The sequence below is a fragment of the Centruroides sculpturatus genome, unplaced genomic scaffold, assembly GCF_000671375.1.
Source record: "Centruroides sculpturatus isolate CEXI.00-Female unplaced genomic scaffold, Cexi_2.0 scaffold106, whole genome shotgun sequence".
Classification (NCBI taxonomy): domain Eukaryota; kingdom Metazoa; phylum Arthropoda; class Arachnida; order Scorpiones; family Buthidae; genus Centruroides; species Centruroides sculpturatus.
In genome coordinates this window covers 324,845-338,137 of record NW_019384517.1, presented here as the reverse complement: position 1 = coordinate 338,137, position 13,293 = coordinate 324,845, and the positions used below count along the sequence as shown (strand labels likewise).

General features: G+C 29.6%; 1 protein-coding gene across 1 annotated transcript in view; it reads right to left on the bottom strand.

Moving 5' to 3' along the window:
- LOC111622618 (vacuolar protein sorting-associated protein 13-like) overlaps positions 1 to 13,293 on the bottom strand; it is a 435,263-nt gene that overhangs the window by 163,184 nt on the left and 258,786 nt on the right. Inside the window, exons 44-46 of the mRNA XM_023365028.1 lie at positions 7,915 to 8,067; positions 4,953 to 5,135; positions 4,758 to 4,877 (exon numbers count right to left, since the gene is read on the bottom strand). Of these exons, the coding sequence (XP_023220796.1) occupies positions 4,758 to 4,877; positions 4,953 to 5,135; positions 7,915 to 8,067 (456 nt within the window). The remainder of the gene's footprint in view (positions 1 to 4,757; positions 4,878 to 4,952; positions 5,136 to 7,914; positions 8,068 to 13,293) is intronic.

The following is a 13,293-nucleotide window of genomic DNA, read 5'->3' as shown; positions in this document are numbered from 1 at the left end:
TTTCTCCTGGTCAGGAAAACTTTGTTGTTTGGAGCAGAGTCCATTATTCCATAGGCTTTCATAACTTTTCCTTTGCACAGTCTCATTGCTGGTCACCTTCACGTTCTTCCCATAATAGCACTGAAAATAAAAGAAATACTCTCTCAACCATGAGTCACTATATACTCTCTCTTGCTTCCCCTCTGGGTTTATTGTCCCTCCAGGCAATAACGGGTGATGGAATATTCTAGAAGCTTATAAACAAAGGCTTCATAACTGACAATTTAATTTTATATACAGAAATGACAAGCGATTACTACACCATAATGCTTGTCATCACTTTATACATTACACGTGTAATTAATATAATAATGTAATGTTTGTTTAGTATCCTGTATTTTTCCTTAGTACAATTAAAAGAGTTGATCAAGAATATGCATTACGTACTTTTGGGGATGGGTATGTGTGATGGCATTATGGAGGCTGGGATAGTAATTAAAAAGTTTAAAAATTGCATTATATAATTTACAGACAATCCTATAATGGAAACAATCAATATCAATGAAAAATATTGCAAAATTGATATTGCCAAAAAATAAAGTATAAATTTCTTGCCAAAAAATAAAGTACAGAAAAACATTAATGACATTTTGAAAGAGAAAGGTAGAACATGTGGTCTCTAAAAGGATACCATTTGACAACTGACACTAAACAAATCTTAAACAAAAGGTAGGAAAGTACAAATTGAGATAAATAAAACATTTGGAAAATAATACAAATGCTACAATACTACTATTTATCTATTTTTTCGTTATAAGTACATGCATTTATATAAAAAAAATAAATAATAGTATTAATAGTTCATTATTCAAATTTGTTCCAAATTTTACTTTTATTACATTAAAATCTTCAATGAAACTACTAGTTATTAAATTGAAAATTTAAATGAATCTAGAGGGCCATATGGTGGGCGACTGAAACGTCTGGCCCTCTCCTCATCATCAATAAAAATAATTTTTGAATAGCTTTTTAATGAATAATTCTAAATAACCCATTTCATCATAATGTTTAAACAGTATTTCACAGGTTCTGTCATGTCAAAATTTTTTAATCTACTGAGAAAGATCAAAGTGAAAAAAAGTCACCCCCAAAAATTCGCCAAATTTTCTGTCAATCAATAAAAAATCCTCAATGTGGAAATGCTGTGTGGCAAATGCTGTGCATTGTCTTCAGTTTTCAACATCAATTCCTATTTTTCTGCCTGACCTTGCCATATGATGTCACCAAATCTCAGGGTGTGTGGTGCATGAGATTCCCATCACACAGGCGGTAGACATTCTGATGTTTTTCCTGTAGTGTGCTTTGTGATTCAAATTCATGCTAAATGTTGAGATAAATGGACTAGGGTTTTTATTACCAATATTATATTTTTATGGCCACTGAAGTAAAAATATCACCAAGTGGTGATTTTGGTGCTATGCAACACAACCTTGAAGAGAGCTTTAATAATAAAATATACTTTTAATAATAACATAAAACAATTATTATTAAGAATCATTTCAATCACATCCCTAGCCCTGTAGTGGATAACCTTTGTTTTATATCATTATTTTGGCAAGCACATTTAACTCAAATGTGAGCAATGATGGAAACAGGGAAATAACATAGCTTTATAAAAGTGTATGTTGGTTAAGAACTGCCCTTTTAAGCTAATAGATATCCTGGTTTTCACATCTTTATACAATGTGCAAGTTAAAGGGTAATAATACAAGACATTCCATAGAAACTTTGACACAGCCTTTTCTAAATTGTAAGTTGTATGGATTCTTTTATTTACCAGTGGTCTCAACAGCCAACAGATTTTATGGGCTTTATAGTATTCCAATCTCCTACCAACCCAAAGTTCCATTTGTCATTACATTGGGACAACTTTGGGGGAAAAAAAGTTAAGTAAACACCAAGACCACAAGTGTCAACAAAGACCTCATAAGTACTGAATTTGCCAAATACATTTTAGAAGGGTATACACTTCATGTCAACATGATGACCCTCTACTTAGGAGCATATATGATCTAAATAATTTGTTTGAAAAATTTACTCATGAGGTGATTAAAACCTAGAAACAAGACAATGTTACATCCTCTGGATTTCTGGTTAATCTTAAATAAAATTAATGAAGCAAATCATGTATGTATTTCAATCTATTTATCTTAATTCTTAGTGCTTTTTTAAAAATAAATTCTAATTGGTTATTTTGAATTATTTCCATTTGACACATAAGAACTTTGATTTAATATTGTGAGACCTGAAAGGCCCTGGGTCTAAAATAATTTTATTAATAATATTAAATATTGTCACCAAATATTAATTCATTTTTGGTGAGAAAATAATGTTTTAAACGTGGAAAAAGGCAGATAACAGATGCTACTTCCTTTCGCAGAAGTTAGAACATCCTCTGACTTTCCCTTATCTGGTTAAAATCCCGCTCAGATGGGAAATGTTTACCCCTCATTCATTCCCCTTTCATCCTTTCTCATGAAAGAGTTACTGGCCGATGATTGGTCGAAAATCAGGAGATATAGAGAATTTGTCAGAAATCGGGGAGTTCATCAACAGACATAGAGAGTGTCCGAACTCCATACATTTTCCTCCTGATGACCAATGCCCTTAGACGAGTCACATATAGAATAAATTCCCGAGTTAGCACTTGGAAGTTATACTTTGATTTTGTGCACATATTGATCTCCCATGAAAAGAAGTAAATGAACTTTATCTCCACAGTGTCCCTTGCCTACAGAGAAGAAGATGAGAACAACTAACACAGGTTGTATGTTCTAATGATTTTGTGAGCTCTCTCTCTCGATCGCGAAGCGGGTATAGTATAAGTCCATGCCTATATCGTGTATCTTAATTGTCGTATTATTATCCCTCGTTCATTGATATTTGTATTAGTTTTACTTATATAGAATCATTAAACTTACTCTTGCTTGTTTTATATAAGACATGACTCTTAATTTGAATCATCATAAGATTTCTTCACGCGTGTTAATCCACATATAATAAGATTGATTAACTGGTGTCACAGGAATCCTGACGTAGATCCAAATCTCGCAATTAGGATCGTTTATAACAGCCCTCCTATAAAAAGTAAGAGAACTGGTCTTACCGACTAGTGCCAGTAAGTGGCGTAACCTAGTTTACGTCCAGGCTGATCTCACAATATGTCATTATTGTTTCAAAGCTAACTACCTGAAGACAACATTTTTGAATTTCTCAAAAATGTTTTAATCTTATTTATTTAAGTGAACGATTTTAACTCTAAATACTGTAATTAATTTATCTTTATAATATACATAATGATGTTCACTATAGTAAACTGGTTTTTTATATATATAGGGTAATTCAAAAGTCATAGAAATTTTAAAAAATTAATAACTCACAAACTATTTACAGTAAGATGAAGTGGTTTTCACAGAAACACTTAGAAAGAAGCTGGATTTGTGTGTGTGTAATAAAAATTTTAGTACCAAAATAGTTACATTTCTTGCCATTGGATGGCACTTGATAAGATTATATAATTTGTGTAGTTGTTACTAGAGCTTACACTAAGAACATTTTAATTTTTATATTCTTAATTTTACAAATGTTCAATGTGGTGCCCATCATTCATGAGCACAGCTGTTAGATGTGGTATGACACTACGAACAGCATTAAAGAGCATTTCAGTTGGTATTACTGAAACTTCACATTGGATAGAGTTCTTCAACATGGTTAATAAAGTTATCTGATGTCTGTATACCTTTGACTTCAAAGTAGTTCCATAACCAAAAGTCACATGGTAAAAGGTCTGAAGACCTTGAAGGCCACTCATTTAGAAAAAAGCAACTGAGGACATGGTTCTCTCCAAAAGTTAAAAAACCCTTATGACAAATAAGGGTTGTTTGATAGGAGTAACAATGTGTGGAGGTGCTCATCTTGTATGAATGTTACACAGTTAAATGCTTGCCATCTGCTTTCACTCTCCTACATTGCCATCTAATGGCAAGAAATGTAAAAATTTTAGTATAAAAAATCCTGCTTCTTTCTAAGCATTTCTGTGAAAACTGAATCATCTTACTGTGTGTAGTTTGTGAGTTATTAATTTTTAAAATTTCTGTGACTTTTGAATTACCCTGTGCATACAGTATATTTATTGGTGTTTCCAACAAACTACATAAAACATTGTATAAATTTTAAAAGATAAATGCAAACAAAACAAGTTTGTTTACTTTGACATTAAATGATATATCCAAGTAACAACACTTGAGATAAGTTCATGTTATTTAAAAAAAAGCGAAAGTATAGGAAATTGTAAATTATATTAGTAAGATTTTTAAAAGAATTTACTTTATATTATCTTATTCTATGGCGTAGAAAATAAGTGCTGAAGGTTTGAACTTTCAGCATTTATTTCCCATCTCATAAAATCAGATTTACTGTTTTAAAGCAAATTCAACAATAATAATTGCAAAGGATTACAAACGTATCTGTATTGCTAAAAGTTCAGAAAAATGCAAATACATCAGTTTGTGGAATTATTCTGAGATAAAAAATTGCCAATTATTCATACAGGTAGCAAATGGTTATTAATGAAACTCTAATAATTGACCTACACTACTGAAATTATGAAGTGAAGTGATTTTGAAGTGTTTGTGTCACTGTAAATATTTTTTTTATTTGGTAACATAAAAGTAATATTTAAAAAACATTTTATAAAAGAACACTTATTAAAAACTCACTAATGAACTCCAATCCTTAATTTCAGAATGAAAAGAAGATTCTAATAAAATCATTGGGACTGTTCTTAAACCTCTGCCAGCTTCAATAGTGAGAATTATTTTTTTCATATTTAAAACCATCTACAAAAAAATTTTTATTATGTTTGTATATAAAGATTGATCTTAATGCATTATAAATTATTATTATTATAATACCTCTTCTGATGCTGTTGTTTCACATACATATTCTTCACAGGAAAAGTCTTCTGTAATTTCAACAGCTTCATCTTTTCCTTTCACTGTTTCTAAAAACCAATATGACTGATCATTTACATTACAAGGTTCCCATATATTACTATAATCCACTGGTTTAATTTCCTCCACAGTTTCTTCAATTTCCTAAAAAAATTAAATGTACAGTCAGAAAAATATAAATATTTTTTTTTATATCATATGTAACAATAAATAATTAAAATTGAAACTATATAAATTATTAAATGAAAGATGGAAACTTGCAGTAGAAAATAAATATTTTTTCCTATATCATTATTATTGTAATATAAACAAGCTTTTTTCAATTATGTATTCACTATATAAAATACTACGAAGTTCTCCTGATTGTGTTCAATAGCCAACTCCAGTATTTCAAATTGCTGACAATGCTCTCCACATCCATGATTAACATGTAATAATTTATACAAACAATATAAATTATATATATACTAATTAAATAACTGTAAATATTTTAAATATTTAACAAAAAAAAAAACAAAAAATAAAACAATGATAAAACAAAATTATGTAGTTTAAAATACTGTAGAGCAAATTAATAGTAATAAACATAGCATCTTTATAGGAGTTAAAGATGGTATATCCAAAATACCTTTGTCCACTACCCTAATTTAACCTTGGCAATATTCTATAAAAATTTAAAACCCATTGTTCACATTTTTTCTTGATCTTATGAAATTATTATGGACTATCTCAGTAATCCACTTAGTCCCTTATGCTCACTCAGTAATCAATCTTTGAATTTTATTTGATAGCAAATTATCATATAAATATCAAACTGAAAAAATATAATACTTATTTATTAGACATATTATAATGGAGACTTTATAGATCAATTTCTTCAAAAACATTGTGATTCTTTACCAATTTTCAATTTATACTAGCTTGCTTTAGTTTATTTAGTTCAATTAACTTATTTAGCTTAATTAGTGCTTACTTGGAAATCTTCTACCACCATAACAATTAAGTTTCATAACAGTTGAATTAAATTAAACACATCTTTTATTCAATATATCAGCTTATTTGCCATAAACAGATTCTGCTGAAGGCACTTTTATCAGACTGAAATTTTCTGAAGCTTTTTAACTGTATAAAATAATTTGATAGTACTCATTTCCTGCTGCCTAATTTCATTTAACTTAACCAAAAGCTGAAATAAATCTTGGATAGTGTACTAATAGCATTTTAGATAGTTGGCTAATAAGTTATGTATATATATCTCTAAACCTATTGTTGGTGATCTTGCTTTGTCAACAATTGGATGTAGTTGTTTACCTGGCTTATCAGTCTGAAAAAGTGAAGAGCCACAGGGTGTCTGGGGAATGTGTGGTAGAGTGCCTTAATAGCAAAACTTTGGCAAGATTCATACAAGTCAGATGAATAACTATTCTGTAGCTTCTGCACATGATTGTCATTGATCCATTGGCATTGTGTAGATTCTATTTATTCTTCCAAGATGTTGACATAGGAGGATCTTTTCATTATGACAATTTCTTGGGTTTTTATTTGCTTTGAGTAACGAAATATTGTGCTCTGTAGTCACTTCTTGCTTTTGTTGATGTTCACAGTGCTCAATTTCATCTCCATATTTCCATCCATTAATTTGACAATTTCTTCTTATAAAAAGTATAAAGTCAAATTTAAAATTTTACTGCCAGATGAAATGTGTCTGAGTTCCTACATGTAATATCCACAATATTTTGTGCATACATATTTAAAAGCATAAAATGTTCTATAAAATTTTTTTATTTGCATGATATTCAATAAATGAACTTGCAGAATTCCAAGTGAAATGCATTCTCAACTTAAGTTCCTTTATAAAAGATTCATAACAGTTAAAAAGTATGCAGGTTCTTTTTTGTAGTGACAATTAGATTATTTTTTAGCATAAAATTTGTATAACTCAATGTAGATTAACATGTACTAGTGGCTGTGATAGCTGCATGTGCAGGCTTTTTTTTACTCTTATCTGTCTTTTTTTGTTTGACTCTTTTTTCCATGTGAGAAGTAAGATGACTTTTTATCAAGTTCATCATGGATTTGATCAGGCCCACAATAGGATGGCTGAATGGTGAGGTATGGGTCCTGACATATCCAGGATAGACCATCTATAAAAATTCCTGGAGTTTTTCAATCCTAGGTAGTGGTGGTTACAAATGGAGGAATACAGAAGCTTAAGTCCTCCCCAATGACAAAAAAAATTAATTAAAATTTCTTTGTTTGAATGTCTAATTGTTGTTTTTAAAAATCTGATGGCAAATATCATTTATCAGACCATCTGCAATGTAATCATTGTGTAAATGTTAATAAAAGGTACTTATTAAACATTCAAATATTTTTAATTTTTGAATTTTGGATACTTCTGGATCCATCCATCATCTTATATCTTTCCAGAGAAGAAGGCGGCTACATTAACTGCCTCGGTTATCCAACTGGCCAAACTTTGACATTATAAAACTATGAAAGGTTTCATGCAGATTGAAAATTAGTGCACAAGACACTAGACTGTTGTCTTGCAATACACAATTCATGTGATATACTCATTGTGGGGCATCACAATTAGTCTAAAGAAAAAAATCTAGATACTGTCTATACAATGGTACTTCAGCACATACACCAAATCTAAACATTAAAATGTGTGTAGACTTACTGCATATAGTCCACTTTGTAGACTTGCCTTAAAGTCATAAATCTTATTTTTGGAAATCATGAATTAGCAATGCATTCTCAGGTTAGGAATATATTTCAGGAATGTAATCAGTATAAAAACTTTACAGGTTTATCAAATAAGATGACATTCCAATTACACAATTAACAATTAAATGGTTAATCAGTAATAGGCTTGCTAAAAATATTAATTATTATAAATACAAGTATTATAATTTACCGATTTTGTGGATATTGTAGCTAATATATTTGAAAGAATTTCTATAGTTCCTGGTGATACATGAAGGGCTATTTCAGTACAATCAACATTAATATGTTGCTTTTTATCTGATGGACAACTATACAGGAGATTAATTTCACATGGTGTAAGAATCTGTTTTAATAAAAAAAAATTGTTTAATGAAATATATAATATTTTATTCACACACACAAATTATATATGGAATACACATATTTATATAATTTAAATCAATTAAATCATTTAATATATTTAAAATTTTATGTTTATAACAGACAACTGAAATATATCATATATAACATTAGTTTAGGTAATTAATCACTGCTTAATAACTATTTTGAAATTTACAATTTTTAAACAGAATTTAATTAATTTATCAAGAATTAAATTTAAAAATACTATAGTAATCACTAAACAAAAGAAACCACTATCACTGTCTTTCCTGTATCAAAAGTTGTGATTGTATAAAGTTAGATAGACCAACTTTATACAATCACAGGTATTCTATCCAATACAATCTCTCTACATACTGGTGAATATAAATAAAATACTCCTCAAACCTTTTAACCAGAGTGCTTCTATTTTTAGAATCGTGACCATTTTCGTCACCCCTCCTGGGCTCTTCTTCAGGCTTTAACAAATAGGCCGTTACTGTTCAAATAAACATTCGATGTGAATTTCTTCCGAACACTATCATGTGAAATTGTTCGTAGTTGTATTGCGCATGCTCCATAATCATCTCTTTAAACACTGTTATCCAGCAAAATCTGCCATGCTACAGATAGGGCCATTTCCTCCTTATAATTAATACACGTACCATTTCTTCCCACCTTAAATATCTTCATGGCTTCTAGTCATTTTAGTTGTTGTGGGTTGGAGTTCGTTATAATGATTTTTGCCGTATGCAGGTCTGCCATTATTTCCTGTTCCGAAGTGTATGTTGCTAGGGCCATTGTGTTTCTACCATGCTGTATGTCTGACTCATGTTCTTTTAACTTCACTTTTAATGAACGTTTCATGGAACCAATATATGTCAGTTGTCTATCACACCTGTTGTCTTCTAGTGGTACTGTGTATATTCCTGGAAGCCTTTCAGGGTTTGGTAGGTCTTTGCCATTTGTTAGTATCCTGAAGACAGTTTGACATCTTCTGTATGCAATATTTATGCCCCTTCGTTCGGCTACCATGTTGTAGACTGATTTCAGTATCAGGTTATATGTGATAGGTATCCTCTCTTTTTCTTCATCACGTATATTCAATGGTGGCCCTGTCTGATCAATGGCTTTTTGGGAAACCTCATGCCTTCTAGACAAATTTTTGACTAGAGTGTTGTTGTATCAATGAGCTACAGCAATATTTTCTATATGTTGGAGTTCTGTTGTTAGAGCTTGTTGCATCAAGTAGTGTGTGTGTGTGATCAATTAGTGTGTCTTCTCACTAATGCTTGGAAAGCAGAGATTTTGTATGGGATAGGATTGCTATCCCATACAAAATCTCCGCTTTCCGAGATATTTAAGGCAGGAAGAAATGGTACGTGTATTAATTATAAGGAGGAAATGGCCCTATCTGTAGCATGGCAGATTTTGCTGGATAACAGTGTTTAAAGAGATGATTATGGAGCATGCGCAATACAACTACGAACAATTTCACATGATAGTGTTCGGAAGAAATTCACATCAAATGTTTATTTGAACAGTAACGGCCTATTCATTAAAGCCTGAAGAAGAGCCCAGGAGGGGTGACGAAAATGTTCACGATTCTAAAATTAGAAGAACTCTGGTTAAAAGGTTTGAGGAGTACTTTATTTATTCTATCCAAGCCTATTTTAGACAATCCTTAAGTGTTTATATATTAATAATTTAATCCAACTCAATTTAGACTTGCCATGAAAATTATGAAACATGGCACTATATCATAACTTAAAAGTTTAAGTTATGATATATTGCTAAGTTCAAAAAACTAAAATTATTCTTTATTCAGTAATATATTTGGCTATTCTGACTATTCTCAGCTTTCAACAAATACAAATAAATGATAAAGAACATAATTTTAAAATTAACTCATTAATTTTATAACAGTTATAAATTAAAAAAAAAATTTCTATAATAAATTATTTAAAAATTATTTTACTTCTCATTCCTTCACATTTCTTTTTCAATAGTTAGTTACAAAGACCTATATTTGTTTATACTTTTATTGTTTATATATATATGTTTTTAACTTTTCAAATTTCTTTAATCAAGGAAATAAATAGAAAGTTAAATTTCTGTATATATGAATACTATTGACTTGTAAATATAAATATCATACTTTTAATGACAAAAAGTTTCTAAACTTCTGGTAAGGAATTTTATAATTAGAAAATAATAAATATTGAATACACAGGAATAACAGAAAGAGACTGAAAGGCTGTGTTCAAGAGTATTTCAGTGATGTTAAAGGAAGAGTTACTTCAGTCCTCTGTCATTAAGTAAAAAACTTTTTTGAAAATAATTTTTTCCATTGTCTCCTGTTGGGAAAAGTGTTTAGAAAAGAATGCTGACCACATAGAAAAATAGCTTAGACTACGTACTTTACTTTGAAATGTCTAATTTAATTTTTTAACCTAATTTATTATTAAGTTGTTATAAAAGATTGTACATAACTTTTGAAACATACCATATTTTGCGGCTTTTAAAATTAAACAAAAGTTTCTAAAACGTTTAAAGTAAAAAGTTTTAAGAGAAAGCATCTATTCAATTTATAAAAGGGAGCAACTCACAATAACCAATTAACAGGAGTGCATTTGCGAACATTTCTGTAGCCCCTTCTGAGCTCTTCCTCAGGCTTCTTTTTTTTATCAAACAATGTTTAAATGATACGATAACAATACAATGAGTTTGAATGCACATGCGTTCAAATTCATCATATTGTTCAATATTATTTAAACATCTTGGAGCACATGCACATATGGTATCACAAATTGAATACCATTCAATAGATATTGGAATGTTAACAACCAGCTTGTTTGGAATAAAAAAAGAAGCCTGAGGAAGAGCCCAAAAGGGGCTACAAAAACGTTCGCAAATATCGATCATATGCACTCCGGTTCAAATATATATCTTTTACTATTTTCGAAAGGTAATATTAGTGAAATAGATAAAAATAATATACTTAACTTCAGTAATAATAGAACCCCCAAATTACATATACGGTTAAAAACACATAAAAAAGAAGAAAAATATAGACCTATTGTTGATTTCAGATACTCGATACTGTACAATTTAGAAAATTATATTAAAAGCCAATTAAAATGTATTGATAATTCTAAAAATAGCATAAAAAATGCTGATGAAGTACAGTCGACCCCCCCTATAAGATCATAGATACGTTCCATTCTTTAGGAATCCGATTTCTTACGAGCCCTTCCAATCACAGCCCGACATGTGTCAAGTTTACTGATTACAGCTGATTGAAAGGTTTTCTTCCATAAAATTAATCGATTCTAGAGTAATCTGACTCAACATTTCCAAAATACGTATATTTTTTTTGGAAATAATCCGTATAAACTACGCTATAAACAAAAAATTGTAGGATTACTTACCGAGTGTGCACCATTCGACATCGCCATTGCTAAAGCTTGTTTTCGTCGCGGAACAGCTCAGCAAATAGCGGCCAATTTCTAACAACTTATTTTTCTGCGAAAACTTTGCTGAACTTTGGAGACATCATTAATATAAATAATTTTAACCGTCGTTGAATAAGAAATGTTTCTTTCACAAGAAATGTATAAAATTACAGTACTGTATTAGACTTACGGTAGCTAATTTACATACTGTACAGACGATAGTTAGCGTAAAATCTCTGTAGCGTGGCGCCACGTGGCGGAAAAAATATATATAATTATAATAAAGTTACAATAAATTAAGTTAATATATAATTATATATACAGTACCTAATTTATATATAATTAATATATAATTATATGTACAGTACCTAATTTATATATAATTTATATAATACTGTCCAGACGATAGAAATCTCTCCGTAGCGTGGCGCTACGGACAGCGGGAAAGTAGTTCGGCTGCCCGATGACGTCTTACGTAATTATAGGAGTGTTTTTACCTTTTTTTATGGATACCGTCACAATTTTTTCACAGTTTTATAGGAATCGTAATTATAGGGACTGTAATTATAGGGGGGTCGACTGTAATTAACATTATTCAAAAGATTAAAAAAGAAAAAACAGACACATTAATCAGTCTAGATGTGAAAAATATGTACCCTAACATAAAATGGAAAATTAGTAAAAAACAGTCTCATACAATTAAGAATAAATAAAACTTTAATAGATCTAATACAATTTGCATATAAAAGAAATTATTTTGAAGTATATGATAATTTTTATAGACAAACCAATGGGGTTAGTATGGGGTCAAAGATGGGACCAAAACTTGCTGAATTAGTAATGAGAGGTGGACAAAAAAATAAAAAACATCCCAGGAGTAAAAAGTGTAATGCAATATGTAGATGACTATTTAGTGTTTATTTAATAATCAAATAACAAATGATAAAATAATTCTCAACACAGTAAATAGTATAAATGAAGATATAAAATTTGATATAGAATTTGAAAAAGAGAAAAAAATTAATTTTTTAGATACAACAATAAAAAATGAAAACAATAAATTTTCGTTTAAAACTTACAAAAAACCATCCAACGTAAATAAAACAATAAACTACCACTCTTGTATACCAGATACTTTAAAAAAGAATACATATATAATGGAGTTAAAAAATATATACACAAGAACTACCAATGAAAAGGACCAAAAAATTGAATTAAATGAATTAGAACAAAAATTCATTCTGAACAATTATCCCGAGAAAACTTTAAAAATTTGGAAAACACAGTATTATAAAAATAGATTTAATATAAAAAATAAAAAAGACAAAACATATAAAGCCTTCCCATACATCACTAATATTTATGATAATTGTAATAAAATGCTTAAAAAAGAGAATGTAGTCTTGACCCCAGCTTTGACCAACAAAATTTCACATAAAGTACAAATTAATAAATTAAAAACAAATAAAACTAATAGTGACATATTGAAAAAAAAACAGGTGTAGTCTATAAAATCAACTGTAATTGCCAAAATCCAAAAAATTATATAGGTGAAACAGGACGAGCTTTAGAAATACGGATCAAAGAACATGAAGCAGCCATTCGATTAAAATATAACAACTCCCCTTGGTATAACCATATTAAAAATAGTAACTGTAATATTGATAGAAATAATATTAAAATCCTACACGAGGAGAAAAATATATATAAAAGAAAATTTAAAGAACATATTGAAATCGTAAAACATAGTAACA